Genomic DNA, 14,653 nt, shown 5'->3' on the forward strand with positions numbered 1-14,653 from the left:
GAAAGTGTTTTGAGTGCTCAAATTGAGTAGAAAAGTGCTTTACAAGTACAGAAACAAACAAGATAAACCCAAAAATGTGCACATGGTTCCACTGAATCTGTCCAATAACCTGGGTGGACTGTATGACCTTAGCTGAGATGTGGACATTTCTTGTTGACAAAACACTCAGTGACTTTATTTGGTTTTAACTCACTTCTGTTGCTGTTGCTCCTCTCAGATTGGTTCACTTTCAGTAAAGCCTAATAAATAACTTATTTGTGAAAAGGAGAATATTTCAGCTGGCAAAATGAGTATTAAGGCTTTATTTAGTTTTTGTGGAGTCTGTTTACTCAGTAAGATGCTGATTTCAATGACAGTTCCAACATTTTAAGGCAGTATGGTGCAGTTTTTCAGCAAGGAAAGATTTTTGGAAAAAGGTTGGTTGTAGTTATCTAGTTGTGGACATCTTGTTCTGCAGCATGTGACTGTTCCTAAGTCACCGTGTACACAGAGAGTTGTTTATGTTATAAACACAAGTGCTTATGATCGGCTCAGGATAATTTTGTAAGGAAATGGACTGAAGAATGATAAACCAAGTGTATATTCTTTTATCACACATGTGAAAAGATGGCATTTTATTTCAAACAAAAGGTATATTTCTTTACAGGATTTAGAGAAAATTACAGGATGGACATAGAAAATGACACATTTGGGCTCTTTGGGCTTTGGGGTCTTTGGTACCAGATTATACACCCTAAGTGCCCTCCAAATGTATTAGAACAGCAAGGCCAGTTAATTAGTTTTTGCTGTGCACTGAAGATATTTAAGTGTGAAACCAAAATATGAATATTTTATTCTCTAGTATTGACATCTAGATATGAAAAAAAAAACAAAACCATAGAAGTTAATACATTTCATATCAAACCATCCAGTTTTTCAAGTGAGCTTAAGTATTGGAAGAGAATAGCTTCAACATAACTGATAACTCAAAAAAATGTAAATTTGCGTAAACTGAGAGGACAGCTCCAGGGCTACTTCATGATTCAACAATCAGCAAAAATACTGTTCCAGTGTGTTCATTTCGTTATTTTATAAATATTTCTCCTATTTTACCCACACCATGCAGTCTCTGAAGATGTAAATTTCACATTAACCTAGCCAAGTAGAGTTGAAATAACCGAACAGCGAACAAACTGAAGCAGAAAAGGTACTCCGAGTTCCTTCCTGTTCTTGGGGCGTGAACATCTTTCGTAAAAAAAAAAAAGAAAAAAAAAAAAGAAAAGAAAAAAAACACTCTGAGACGCGATTGGTCGGTGCTATGAATGGCAGCAGAGATTATCCAATCAGAAGGCTTCTTCGCAGAACTGTCGTTTTTTTTTTTCCCCCTGCCGGTTCTAGAAAACCAACCACGAGTTGTCGTCGTGTGGGAGAATCCATCTTGAAGAGAGCTCTCCGGTTGTGTGACTAGTAAGCAGATTTTTGTATTTCATTAGTTTGTCACGTAAGTAGTGTGATTCTTGTAACGTTTTTATTGATTATTTGTCGGGTACATGTAGATAGAACATCTGTAATTATTCAAATTGTAGACCAAAATTGCAGACATATCGGCCTCGGCATTACGTAACTGAATATGAGTTGCAGTCCCGGCGTGGTTTTATCAGCGCGATACATATGGTTACAACTTTTCTAATCTTTGCCCCTGGCAGAAATGGGCTAAAGATGTTGTTTGGTTACTGTGTTGTGCAAGTAAACGTTACTTTGTTGCCATTTTCCTGCACTCAGTAACAAGAGGGGCTCTGAATGCAGGGAACGCGATCGCGCCGGCCAAAATGGTGGGAAAAGCACGTATTGGCACCGTGTAAATGGCGAGGCATGAACGGCATGACACATTATATAACCGCCACAACTGTATCACTAAATCATTACTCTTACTTTTTTTTTGGTGGGGGGGCTTAGGTATAATAGTGCAAAATGTCTGAGTCAGAGCAACAATATATGGAAACATCAGAAAACGGCCACGAAGTCGATGATGATTTTAACGGAGCCGGCCACACGGAGGAGGGGAACGAAGACGACGCCGCGGATGACTGCGGAGAGGGCGCAGGGCCCGAGGGGGACGACAGCTCGCAAAACGGCGGCACCGAGGGAGGCCAGATCGACGCCAGCAAAGGCGAGGAGGATGCGGGGTGAGTTTAAAGCGGCCTACTGTGAATCTGTTGGGGAAGGAGTCAGTCCTAATGAGCGCTAGTGGTTTGCCATGTTTCTTTGTTCAACCGGCCTTTTGTTGGCGCCATGTGCAGAGCGGAGGGGGATGGGCGCTTCAGCAAGGATTAAATCTAACATATATTTGCTTAGAAAAAAAACAGGGAAGCCTACTGTGCTTGTACCACCAGGGATTTTTCATTTTATTAAACCGGCCTTGTAAAGTGGCTAACAGCTGAAAGCTAAAGCAAGGGCTACCTGCCCCCAACATTAGTGGGGTCAACACATGTTTTGGAACAGCATGTACATAGTGTGTTCATATGTCCTGTCCACCTCCAGTAAGGCATGATTTGGGGGGGAGGGGGGGTGTTGACTGTCTTTGCTAAACATGTCCTCTCTTCCTGTGCTCAGGAAAATGTTCGTTGGTGGTCTCAGCTGGGACACGAGCAAGAAAGATCTTAAAGACTACTTCTCTAAATTTGGCGAAGTGACAGACTGCACCATCAAGATGGACCAGCAGACAGGCCGCTCAAGAGGCTTTGGCTTCATTCTCTTTAAAGATGCAGCCAGTGTAGAAAAGGTGAGGGAAGAAGTAATTGTGTGGGGATAAGGTACATTTTCACAGGGTGAGCAATTTTATTTATTTATTTTTTTTTCCCCCTTCTTTCTTTTAGGTTCTTGAACAGAAGGAGCACAGGCTAGATGGGCGACAGATTGACCCCAAGAAAGCCATGGCTATGAAGAAGGATCCAGTAAAGAAAATCTTCGTGGGAGGCCTCAACCCTGATACTTCAAAAGAAGTCATTCAGGAGTACTTCGGGACCTTTGGAGAGGTACCACATTTAAGGCATTTGTCAGTGTCTAAAGGAATTAAGTGGGTATAATGGCACTGGTATCTATAAAATTCTGATTCCCTTGTTTGTAGATTGAAACCATTGAGCTTCCACAAGACCCAAAGACAGAGAAGAGGAGGGGATTTGTATTTATTACGTACAAAGAAGAGGCTCCCGTAAAGAAAGTCATGGAGAAGAAGTACCACAACGTTGGTGGTAGCAAGGTAATGGCGCAGCATGCTTGTAGGTTGAAATTGAGTTAAATACTCAGATTTGTGCATTTTGCAAAAGTAGTTTAACACCTTGATGTGATGTTTGTTTTGACGTTACAGTGTGAAATTAAAATAGCCCAGCCCAAAGAGGTCTACCTGCAGCAGCAGTACGGTGCCCGTGGATATGGAGGGCGGGGGCGAGGACGTGGAGGTAGGCATCAAATCTGTGTAGAGTATTAGACTCTTGATTTCAATGATTGACTAAAATGTTTTGGAGACTTGTGACAAAGGCTTTACTTGTTGTTTCTAGGCCAGGGCCAGAACTGGAATCAAGGCTACAACAACTACTGGAACCAGGGATACAACCAGGGCTATGGTTATGGACAGCAAGGCTACGGATATGGGGGCTATGGTGGCTATGACTACTCTGCTGGTTATTACGGCTATGGGGGTGGCTACGATTACAGTAAGCGATAAGTGCCCCCAGGGAAGAAACAGAATGAGAGAAACTTTATTTTCTTGGTCCTCCTTGTTGTACAGAAGAACTCAGTCCCTTTTTCTCTTGTCCTCCAGACCAGGGCAATACAAGCTATGGGAAAACTCCAAGACGTGGAGGCCACCAGAGTAGCTACAAGCCATACTGATCACACATAGTGCAGGTATGCATTTTTGCATCATCCGTGGTAGTATGAGAACATAGCTGTAACCATTAGTGCCTTTTGACCCCCAAAGAGCTCCATCTACTCTAAATCCATTCCAGCATTGTGGTGGGGTTAGGGTAGGCCGTCTTGTGGGGTCTGTGATCATTAGCGATGGATTCATTCCACCTGTCGGCCATCTTTAGATGCACCTCTAGGACGACTGCTTGATCAGTAAGGGTCGAGTTTGTGGTGGTTGAAAGCGGGAATAAGGACTGTGTCGCCTTTCACCAAAGTGCTAGGTGTAATAGATAGAGGTCGTGTCCCTGCCCCTCCTCCGCCCTCCAAAAAGTGTGTCTGTCCATCACTGACCAGTCAAACTCATTCATGCACCTGTCTGTCTTTGTGTAACTGCATGCCGCATTTGGTTTATTCTCAGTAACGTTAAGCACCGTGTTTTTCTCTTAAGGTCTAAAGTAAATAAGAAAAAGAGATCCATGGTCTGACTACAGCGAACATGGGCTCTGGCTTTTCCTTTGGAGTTGGCAGAAATTTGGACTCATGCTCCATTTGTACAGATCAAGTGAGGAACTGGGGAAGCAAATGTCACTTTTCCACTTTTTATTTTATATTGTTTTGTGTCCATTTACATTTCCAGTGATGGAAGTGTTATTTTTACTGTACTTTTTGGTACCTTTTTGAATCTAATGTATTGTATGGTTGTATTTTTACATGTCTACTGGATTTACAGCTGAGCAGGAGCAAGAGCTTTAAAAGCTCATGAATAAAACTTATTTTGCTTTTGTTTTGTTTTTTTGTTTTTTGTTTTTTTTTTTGTTTGTTTTTAGTTATTTGTTTTTCTTTTGTTGTTTATAGATTTTATTTTGTCCCATGCTGAGTGTTGGATGTGAGTTGCATGGCTTCAGATGTGGGGTGAGGTAAAAATAAGGGATTTAAACTAATCAAAGGGTTCTTTGTAAGAGTGTCAAACATTTGCAGATGGTAGACAAAGACAACCAGCAGTTTTCTTTTTAATTTTATTTTGGCTTTTAAGGAGATTCTTCCCCCATCATGTCTGCAATTTTAAGTGGCTTTACTAGTGTTATTCAACTGAACGCAAGCCTGTTAATGTAAGAGGGTGTTCCCTCCCTCACTGAAAATTCATTCCTCTAGTGTCTTTGGCAAATTGGTAGAAATAAACTTTTGGTTTATATTACACATGGATCTTTTTGTTATTATTTATAAAGTTAATGTTAAATGTTTTGTACTGTTAAATGGCTTGCTTGCTTTGTCTCAAGTAATGTTAACATCTCTACGGGAAGCTGTGAGGAGAGGGCTTCACTACCTGAAGGATAACTTGCTGAGTGTTAATACCCACCCCACTAGATGTTAAACTGCAATACTTGAGCATTTCTGTGAATGTGTCCAGGAGTTAAAGATAGCTGTCTGGTAAGTGCTTAACTCTACCGTACTGTGTATTAAGAACATATTGCCAATCAGTGTTAAGTCCAAACTGGATTTTTTTGAATGGCTGTGGGTAGAAAAACAATACATGAATTTAGATTACAGTAAAATATATATAATTTTTTTTTATTTGTTTTAAAGTGTGGAATTTTAAAAGTGTCATCTTCTGGTAGACTACATTTCCCAGGTGACAGCGACGTGTTGTAGCTGGCATCACTTGTAGTGTTTTACCTCCAGTCTGTGGGGTCTCATCAGAGAGGTGACTGGTTGTATGATCTGCCAAAAAAAACATAAAATGACACTGAACACCCTGAACAAAACATTTACATTGAGATTTCACTTTAAATGTGCATAGTTTCAAATGAATGCGAGCATTGATCTACCAGTACCATTATTTATAATTCACTGTCACCACTTGGAAATTCCCTAAATTAATAATTTCCTGATAGGAGTCTTGACATCTCTAAAGTGAGTCCCCACAGTAGTCAGTGTTGAGTGAAAGGAGGCAACATGTTCTGTGAAGTGAACCTGTTTGATCTACTGGAGCCTCAAGTACAGATCTCAGTATCTCTACCTCTAAATATGAATGTGACCACCTGACTCTGTCTGATGCAATTAAAATGTTTTCTACAGGTTTGACAAACCTTAGATGTCTTCCTTTTCCAGTCTGAGGTCACTGGCTTTCATGTCTGTGAAAACAATGAGTTGAAATGAACTGATTATCTTTTGGTGTTGAGGATTTTATGGATTGAGTAGATGGCATGCATACAGTTTACAACTGTACATATAGTGGTAGCTAACCTGAAAGGATGCGATCGATACATTCTACCACCAGTTCTGCATTCTCCATGCTGAAGCACATGGGAGGCTTAAACTTCAAGACGTTCTCCCACGGGCCATCAGTACTGACGACTATTCGATCCTCCTCCTTCAGCCTGATATAAAAAGGAAACTGACTTCAATCACAGAACATCACATGCTGGATGCACAAAATCGGGGAGTACGCATATCATTCTTTTTCTTATAAAATGTAAAAACTGCCAAACTTTAACTGATCACTTAAATGTTGCACTGCAATCCCACACCTCTTCACTATATGTGCTGCAGCTTCTGTGGCAGGAGTCTTCTCTCTGTCAGTAACCAGCTCGAGTCCCACAAATAATCCAACACCTCTGTAGAAAGAAAAATGTTTTATTGGAATTTGAATAGTTAAGATGAAAGAATTGGCATATCTGGCACACACTGGCATATTTACATGCACGCATTCAGTGCTAATGTACTAGGTCCATAGTTTAGGGCCTAAACTATGGACCTAGTGTGTGGGAGTGTGCCTAAAAATCCAACATTTTTGTCAGGTGTTATATGTAGCTTTTTATACTGCTTCATATGGGTGAGCAAAGGATCATTATTACAAATATATGTATGAAATATATGGAAGACAGTTTTTTAAACATTTGAATGATTACACATCTAGGTTTAGTAAACTCAAAGCTAGAAAAAAATAAAATGAAGTGAACTTCACTGCAACTGTATGCATTGCTAGGTGTGCAGTTAGCCTAATTAATATAACTTAGACTATGTCAGTTACATTCTGCATGCAATCTCCTGCCGGGAGGCTTTTTTAACAGGCTGAGGGGTACCACTGGCAGCTGACAGTATTTTTTTTTTTGTTCAGTTACTGAAAGCATCTTTTCATGTTTAAATTTGGTTTAAAAGTGAAACTGATCCGATCCAGATTCTGGATTTTGCAGGCTACTTAAATTTAACATGCGAAACTCCATTTATATTCATAAAATTAAAGTTATTTTAGTTCAACTTTTTAAACCTTGGAATATTATGGACATTGACAATAGGACCTATGTATTATCTCACTGATTCAATGTTTGGAGAGTGACATGTTTGAGACAGATCAGTTCAAATCAGCTAAAACATCTGCCACGGGCGGGATTTGTTGTGCACGGTACCACTTGTTAGTCACTGAACTTCATTAGATGGCAGCTTAATGAGGGATGGACTGTTCTTATCAATTAATACATATTATTTTTTAAACTCATTAAGTGCCATTAACAGCAGAATACTTCTGTCAAACTTACCTGACATCTCCAATTAATTCATGTCGTGTTTTTAGTTTTATGAGCAAATCTTTAAGATGTGCTCCCACCCTTACGGCATTTCCTCTTAAGTCCTCCTCCTCGATCACATCGAGGACTGCCAGGCCAATTGCACATGACACTGGATTCCCACCGAACTGCATGAAGTTGAAGAGAAAAATAAATGATTTACTGTGAGAATATAAATTATTGCATAGTAGCAGTATATTTTAAAGTGATTCAAGAACCATGAGTGTACAGTACAACCCACAACAAGACACTACTGTCAACAGATGGGACAGTAATTCAGATTATATTAAAGCTTCTGTATGCTCACTGTATTGAAGTACTCCACTTTGTTGGCTGTGAAAGCTCCAGCTATCTCTGCAGTGGTTGCTACACATGCCAGGGGATGCCCATTGCCCATCGGTTTGCCCATGGTGACTATATCTGGGCAGAAATCGTCTCCCTGAAGCTGGAAAGCCCAGAAATGATGTCCCACACGTCCAAAGCCTGTCTGCACCTCATCTGCCACAAACACTCCACCAGCTGAGCGCACATATCTGTGGAGAGTACGAGGGAGAGGCACCACAGTATCATCGTTGTATCCCCGGCTGAGCAAAAACAACCACATGACTGAATGATTACATACTCTGCAACTTTAGAAAAGTATCCTTGGGGCAAGATGATTTGTCCACCAACACTAGGCAGGGATTCAGCAAAGAAGGCTGAGATCTAAGGAAGAAAGGTCATAAATACAGTGCCTTGTCCCACTTGTTGATTCTTCACAAAAAAATAAAATTTTATATCTTTATGTTTGAAGCCTGAAATGTGGCAAAAGGTTGAAAAGTTCAAGGGGGCCGAATACTTTCGCAAAGCACTGTATGTGCTATAAATGTAATGTGTTTATTTCAACATTTACTAAGTGTGTGTAGTGGTAATTTTATTGAGGCTGCATGGAGCTGTGTTACCTTACGGCCTTTCTTGTGCACATCCTCTATAACATCTTTTACTGTATCGGCATATGCTTGGACTGGGTTGGGGTGGTCTTCTCTGTATATGCCTCTGTAGGTATCTGGTAGGGGTGCCTGGGAGGATGAAATCACACATTCTTTGAGATAAGCAGTTCACTGTTCATTAGCAGTTTTTGTGACGGTAGATTTCTAAATTTACACACCACATGAACCCATTCTTTCTGTCCCGCCAGTTTCCGGAACTTGTAAGGGCTAATGTCGATGAGGGACATTAGATGCCCGTGGTATGCACTGGTGTAGAAGGAGAGTTCACTGTAACTGAGAAGCAAGTGTAATGATAGGGGTGAATAGGTTGTGCTGGAACAGAATACTTACTGGTCAAGAACAATGACATCTTCATGTCGGGTGTACTGCCGGGCCAAGCGTAGGGCAAGATCATTGGCCTCTGAACTACCAGAAAAAAAAAAGATGTAATGATATTTTAGGGAAAATGTACTGTGGAACTACAAGCATATGTAACCAAATACTAACCCAGAGTTAACAAAGTAGAAGACACACAGTTTCTTGGGCAGGGTAGCAGCCAGACGGTCAGCATACAGGACTATGTTGTCATGCAGGAATCTTGAATTTGTGTTCAGGAGGTCCATTTGAGCTGCTGCAGCCTTTGTAATGGTGGGGTGACAATGACCCACTTCAGAAAACACAGTTTGTCAGTAACTCGGCAAAACATCCTGCCACTAGGGGGCAGGTTATAAAAACCGGACTTTGGAGTGGATGATAAACGATTTACCATGTTGGACGTTACTGATACAGTCCAAATATTGCTTTCCATTTTCATCAAATAGATACTGTCCTCGTGCTCTTATTATTTTCACTGGGTCTTCGGAATAAAACAGTCTACATGACTGGCTAGAATGAAAGAAATCAATGCGTGCCTTTAGCAATATATGCACAATAAGACGATGATCAAACAGCAAGAAACCACTAAGTTTCACTTTACATACCCGATTAACTTCTTCCTCATTGCGAGAGTTTCTTCCTTCCGAAGAATTTCTTGCGCCATGACTCAATTAATCTCTCCCACTTTAATCAAATACAGAAAATGCCATAAACTATAACCGGGTACAAAGTTGGAAAGGAAGAACTGTTTCGCTGACCCAACACGCATGCGTGAGTACCAGAGCTGAGTTCAGTTTCCACTCAGCTCAAACAATTTGCAGGGTTATCTTTTTTTTTTTTTTTTCTTTCTGTCTCAGATAAAAGCGAGCTATCTAAATTTAATAAATATTTTATTATTTGACATATTATAAAATACCTTTACCTTTATTGTTAGGAACGTTTGCTGTCACTTTATTCAGAACGGTCTAACTATGGGACGGTTAAAGATAAATAAAGCTCTTAAAATAAGTGTAATGTGTTTTGCTGTTTATTTAGTTTGATTAAAAAAACAATAGTAAACGTTATAAAAAATTTTGGTATGTACAAACTGTACCCCGGCTTTTCCTCAATTCGACAGTTTTAAGAGGTATGTGATAAAAACACCCTCTGAATTGGTATCTTCCAAAAGCTATATATAGTCAGTTAATCTGCTCTCTAACCGGTGCACTCGCTGCGCAGTTCTGGTTGCTTAGGAACGGCTGAATGCAGGTAATACATCAGGACAGCTGTAGCATGCTAGCTCGCAAACGGGCTGCGTGACCAAGCTAACGCTATAACTGATTTAGACATGCACTGTTGGATCAGCGTTAAATTTATGAACGCACATTTTCGTAATTTGGCCTTAAAATAATCGTAGCTATAACTAAGTGAAATGACAAGCCTCTCATTGGTCGCAATCAGATCGAATATAATAAACTGACGCTAGTAATTTTAGTGCATTTGTTATCCTAGGAGCTAGCTGACAACTTGGTGCATCGTGTTCATGAGCTAGCGTATAACATACCATCGTGTTCCCCAGCTAAAATCGGCATCCTTTTGATCTAGTAAGTTTAGCATTAATTTAATATGCCTTACATTTTAAACGAACAGCTGGTTTACAGTTTATGAATTTTAGCTCATGAGCAGAAACGTGGTTTTTGAGTCAAGGTAAGCTGCGCAACACCGTCTTCAACTTGTCTTGCACGTTGTTTTTTTTTTTTTTGTTGTTGTTTTTTGTTTTGTTTTTTTTGAAGACAGTATCTTCAAGTCAGGACTATTTTATCAACCTGCTTGTACTAGACGTGTCTTGCTTGTCATTTTGACAACATCCTATGATTTTATTCTTATCCTTCTCAGGTGGATGTTTGTTGGTCACACTGGAAAGTGATGCTGAAGTTTTATACTAGTTATGTGACAATTGTGTGGGCTTCAGGACTTGTGACAGTGGAAAAGACTGATCCTTTGCACCTTAAATAGCTTGTGTTGTGGCATGTGGAACTAGGCTAGCAAATGCAATGTTTGCCACAAGGAGCAGGAAGGCCCTGGAGGCCACATTTTGACTGCCAACAGTAATTGTTGAAATGGACTCTTTAGTGAGCTGGAATCTAAATGCCATCAAAGAGCCTGCTCAAAGGCACATCTTTAAGTTGAGTAATATTTGGTTTTAGTTTTAGCACTACATGTCTTTTACTCATTGTACTTTTAAACAGAAGTCCAAAGGCTAATGGGTCATGTTACATTTTAATACAGCAGGCAGTTGGTGTCTGTTTTAGTTTCAATTTGAGATGTACAGCACTGAGTAATGGGTTTCCTGGGATTCCGTATATGGGCTACTGCTGGTTAATCTTCAGGTGTGCTTGTGCATTCAGTAACTATTGGATCTTAACCTTTTACAAGTGGAATAGCTTGGTCTTACAGCCTACTGATTTTGGGTTGGCCTCAAGTCCTTGAGACCTGGTCACTATTCTTTTTGTCCCCTTTGCAAATATCCTATGGCATGCTTCCTTGCCCCATTCATTTTTCACACACTTCCCCCAACCTTTCCCTTTTAGTCTTTCCCTCCCCCTTCCATTCTTTACTCCTCACAACTCTTGTCATTTCAGTTTATTGGACCCTACCAAATTGACTGCCTTTGTATTGCTGCAGAGGTTTTCCCTTGCTATAGTCTGCATCTCCTTTTGAAATAAGTTTGTTTGGAGTCTGGAATGACAGTATGAACTTTATTTGATGAAATGTGGTGATCTTCTGTGTTCAGGGTCACCTCATGTCTGTTTGTGCTCTGCTATGCTTTGTGAGCATAAGCTTCTGCATTTATAAGAGGCAGTGTATAAATCCTAAATTAGTTCCCATACATCTGTGGTCAGTAGTTGGTGTACAGCTGTTCTGTTCCTCTTGCTGTGGGCTTTCCCATATAGTTATAGCATGTATTGGGAAGAGAACTTCCCATTAGAAAGTACCCTCCTGAATCTGGTGGCTCTGTCCCACGGTGTATAAACTAGTTTGATTTCTCTGCAATTTCTGTAATCACTTTTAACCATGTTTCAATCTGCTCTATTCTTACCTGCCCCTCTAGGTTGCCTAAAGATGATGGCTGCATAGTGAGGAAGCTGGTCAGTCTGGCTGGTTGAGGTGTGGAGGGGACGCCACAAACCACGCCAGAGTTCTGACTAATGAAACTTTCACTGCCCTCTGTAAATCTCCTCATCTTCATGTCTCTCCCTGGATCATAGCTACAAATATGGTGACGCTTATAACAGAGCAACTTCGTAAGCAGAGTTTAGAAGAACCTTATCACAAGGCCTTCTCATTCAATGTGAATGTGGTGAGTTGGAAGCTTTAGATGGAACAAAGTCTTGTCCTTCAAACTGCTTACATTTAATTGACTTGATTTTATCACTTCTGGTTTTGAAAACAAGTTATTTTGTTTTACAGTCATTACCTGCAGTGGGCTCCAGTCCCACTGTCTCATGGAGTGTTCATAAAACGCAAGGCAAGTTCAGTGAATTAAGAGCAACATTTGCAACAGGTGGGAAAATCTCTCATGTTGATCTCTTTGGTATTTTCAGAGATCAGCTCAGCAACGCACCCATCATCCAAAGCCAGTGTTTTGGATGACTCCTGTGGATTCAATTCACTATGGCCTCCTCACTCTGGAGAATCACTCCAGGGATCAGAAGATTCCTTCAAGGCTTTCCAAAGTTCACCACCACCTCCACCTCCTCCAAAACGCCACTGCCGGTCCCTCTCAGTTCCCGAGGATCTGTCTCAGTGCCGCTCCACCTGGCATCCCAGCGCATCAAGGGTTTGGACCCCAGTGACGCGTGGCTGTCCAAGTGGAGGAGCATCTAGTTCAGGCTCTGGAGCCAGCTCTTTGCCACTTTGTGCTCCTAGTTCCTCCTCTTCCTTCATACACTCATCTTCGAGTCCTACCTTCTTTAGCTTAGCACTCTCGTCCGACTCCCTGTTCTCATGGGGTTTCCCATGGGATTCCTGTGATGCATCAAAGGGAGTGTGTTCTGCATCCTTTGCTACTCCTTCTTCATGCTCTTCTTCACCAGCCCCCCTGACTTCTCACTCTGTGCTGCAGCGCCGCTTCTCCCTCTCCCCTGTGCACATTCAGAATTCCTCTACAGTGCCCTTGCCACCGCAACCCTGTCCAGGTTCAGCTCTGAAATATGGTTTTTCAGAACTAGAGCACCCAGCCCTGTCTCAGTCTCCCACTTCAGCCTGCAGCACACCATCCTCAACTAGGCGTGACTTGCACCCTGCATTGCCACGATGCCACTCGCAGCCCTGTGACATGCGCAAGCCTCGCTTAAAGAGGCGCCATGACCCAGATGTTCTGCCTTATCCAAGGCCAGTCCTTGACTTCAGCAAGATGACACAGGTGAGCAAGGAAGGTGGCGCATCAGTGTTACCGTAACTCTGTGACCAAGGCTAATGGTATCGTTGGGCATTTGGCAGTTGCCAGTTTATTGCTTTCCTTAAATTTGGCCTTTTCTTTGAGACCTGTTTTAATGTTCCTCATTTGTTTTGATTTTAATATTGTATCACCTCAGAGCCACATGGTATCACTCCTAGTGTTTGTCTACAGATTTGCACTTTGTCATAGTTGGATAGTTTTACTCAGGGGCACTAAATTATATTTGCAGAGTTAATGGAGTCATTTGCTCATGGTCACACGTGCCAACAGAGCATACTGATTTCTTCTACTTAAGCAACAGTTACTGCCAAAATGATATTTAGTTGCCACTTTATTTCATTGAATGATGTAAGAGGATTTTTTTATTTTTTGTCCTATATTAATAGTCACAGATCACAATCTGTTTATTTTTCCTGCATAGATTGTCAGTCGTGAGAGTCTAGGTAGCAGTTTGGTTCCAGCAACCTCGCAAGTGGAACCGCACTCAGCTTTCTCTCCAGCCGAGTTCCTGGGACGAGCCAGCATCGGGCCATTAAGCGAAAGTGAGGAAGAGGAGGAAGATGAAAGGAGGACTGCAGATGGAGGACAAAAGATTGTTTTTGAAAGAGACTGTACAGAATTGGATCTGAACCTTATAGAAGAAAACTGAGCACTCCTTGGTGCTCCCTGTGTGATAATTGCATTCATAACCATGTTAAGCACACCTGCAGGTTTATGTTATTTTTTTTTTTTGTACTCTTCTGCAGTGGCTGCGACCCTGCTGCCCTCTTAAGACAAAGATCTAGAGTTCAGAAGAAAGAACCAAGCAAATAGGAGCCTGCTATCCAATGACAATGCTGCAATCGTAACACTTGAGTTCACTCACTATTCAACATTGCACAGTAATGGATAGTGCCAGCCTGTTCAGCACTCCTTATGGAAATGTGCATGAGCAAATAAGCAAGGTTTAATGCGTACAGATTTTTGACTAATATTTGATATTAAGACAAGTCTTAATTAGCAGAAGCCATTGGTTTGCATCTTGATAGCCTTACATATCTTTATCAAAGAACTTTATAGCCAGAGGGTGGCAGAATGTTTCTAGTGTATCTTTATTTACATGATGTACACTAAATGCCAGTAACTGAATAGGACTGATGTGGCATTCTTCAGTGCTACTTCTGATACTGGAGTGATCTACTTTTGTATTTTGGCTGACTGAAAGAAATGTGAGCTATTTAAAGGCAGGTATAATTTTGCTATGTGTAAGATTTAAAAAAAAAAAAAAAAAAAAAAAAAGGTTAGCCCAAACAATAAGTATCCATATTTAAATGTTCTATGAAGTTAACAGCATACATTCCAATTTTTTAAAATCTCACACAGACCCTGAAGGCTGTTTGCTTTTACTGCTGTTCTGTCATTGATTTCATTTTGTCCCTGTT

At 40.9% G+C, this 14,653-nt stretch overlaps 3 protein-coding genes across 5 annotated transcripts; 2 read left to right on the top strand and 1 right to left on the bottom strand.

Annotated features, from left to right (window-relative positions):
* Positions 1–1,333: 1,333 nt before the first annotated feature.
* LOC115786535 (heterogeneous nuclear ribonucleoprotein A/B-like) lies at positions 1,334–5,080 on the top strand. Its single transcript, XM_030738722.1, has 9 exons — positions 1,334–1,446; positions 1,936–2,165; positions 2,593–2,761; positions 2,856–3,014; positions 3,107–3,238; positions 3,347–3,437; positions 3,537–3,692; positions 3,800–3,885; positions 4,334–5,080. The coding sequence occupies exons 2-8, from the start codon at positions 1,951–1,953 to the stop codon at positions 3,868–3,870; spliced, it is 993 nt and encodes a 330-aa protein (XP_030594582.1). The 5' UTR covers positions 1,334–1,446; positions 1,936–1,950; the 3' UTR covers positions 3,871–3,885; positions 4,334–5,080.
* On the bottom strand, positions 4,702–9,545 carry phykpl (5-phosphohydroxy-L-lysine phospho-lyase). Its single transcript, XM_030738721.1, has 13 exons — positions 9,397–9,545; positions 9,183–9,301; positions 8,924–9,083; positions 8,768–8,842; positions 8,596–8,683; positions 8,390–8,506; positions 8,071–8,153; positions 7,756–7,981; positions 7,422–7,576; positions 6,414–6,500; positions 6,130–6,263; positions 5,973–6,017; positions 4,702–5,604 (listed from the first exon to the last, which is right to left on the bottom strand). Exons 1-12 carry the CDS (start codon positions 9,453–9,455, stop codon positions 5,974–5,976), a joined length of 1,347 nt encoding a protein of 448 aa, XP_030594581.1. The 5' UTR covers positions 9,456–9,545; the 3' UTR covers positions 4,702–5,604; position 5,973.
* A 432-nt stretch (positions 9,546–9,977) lies between these two features.
* Positions 9,978–14,528, top strand: LOC115787446 (protein FAM53C-like). 3 transcript variants are annotated; one of them, XM_030740158.1, is made up of 5 exons: positions 9,978–10,039; positions 11,883–12,131; positions 12,242–12,299; positions 12,376–13,196; positions 13,654–14,528. In XM_030740158.1, exons 2-5 carry the CDS (start codon positions 12,048–12,050, stop codon positions 13,879–13,881), a joined length of 1,191 nt encoding a protein of 396 aa, XP_030596018.1. In that variant the 5' UTR covers positions 9,978–10,039; positions 11,883–12,047; the 3' UTR covers positions 13,882–14,528. The 3 variants fall into 3 exon arrangements, with proteins under 3 accessions (XP_030596018.1, XP_030596019.1, XP_030596020.1); XM_030740159.1 differs by lacking the exon at positions 9,978–10,039 and adding an exon at positions 10,048–10,477; XM_030740160.1 differs by lacking the exon at positions 9,978–10,039 and adding an exon at positions 10,048–10,374.
* The last annotated feature ends 125 nt before the right edge of the window (positions 14,529–14,653 follow it).

Source organism: Archocentrus centrarchus, chromosome 10 (genome assembly GCF_007364275.1).
Source record: "Archocentrus centrarchus isolate MPI-CPG fArcCen1 chromosome 10, fArcCen1, whole genome shotgun sequence".
In the NCBI taxonomy this organism is placed as follows: Eukaryota; Metazoa; Chordata; class Actinopteri; order Cichliformes; family Cichlidae; genus Archocentrus; species Archocentrus centrarchus.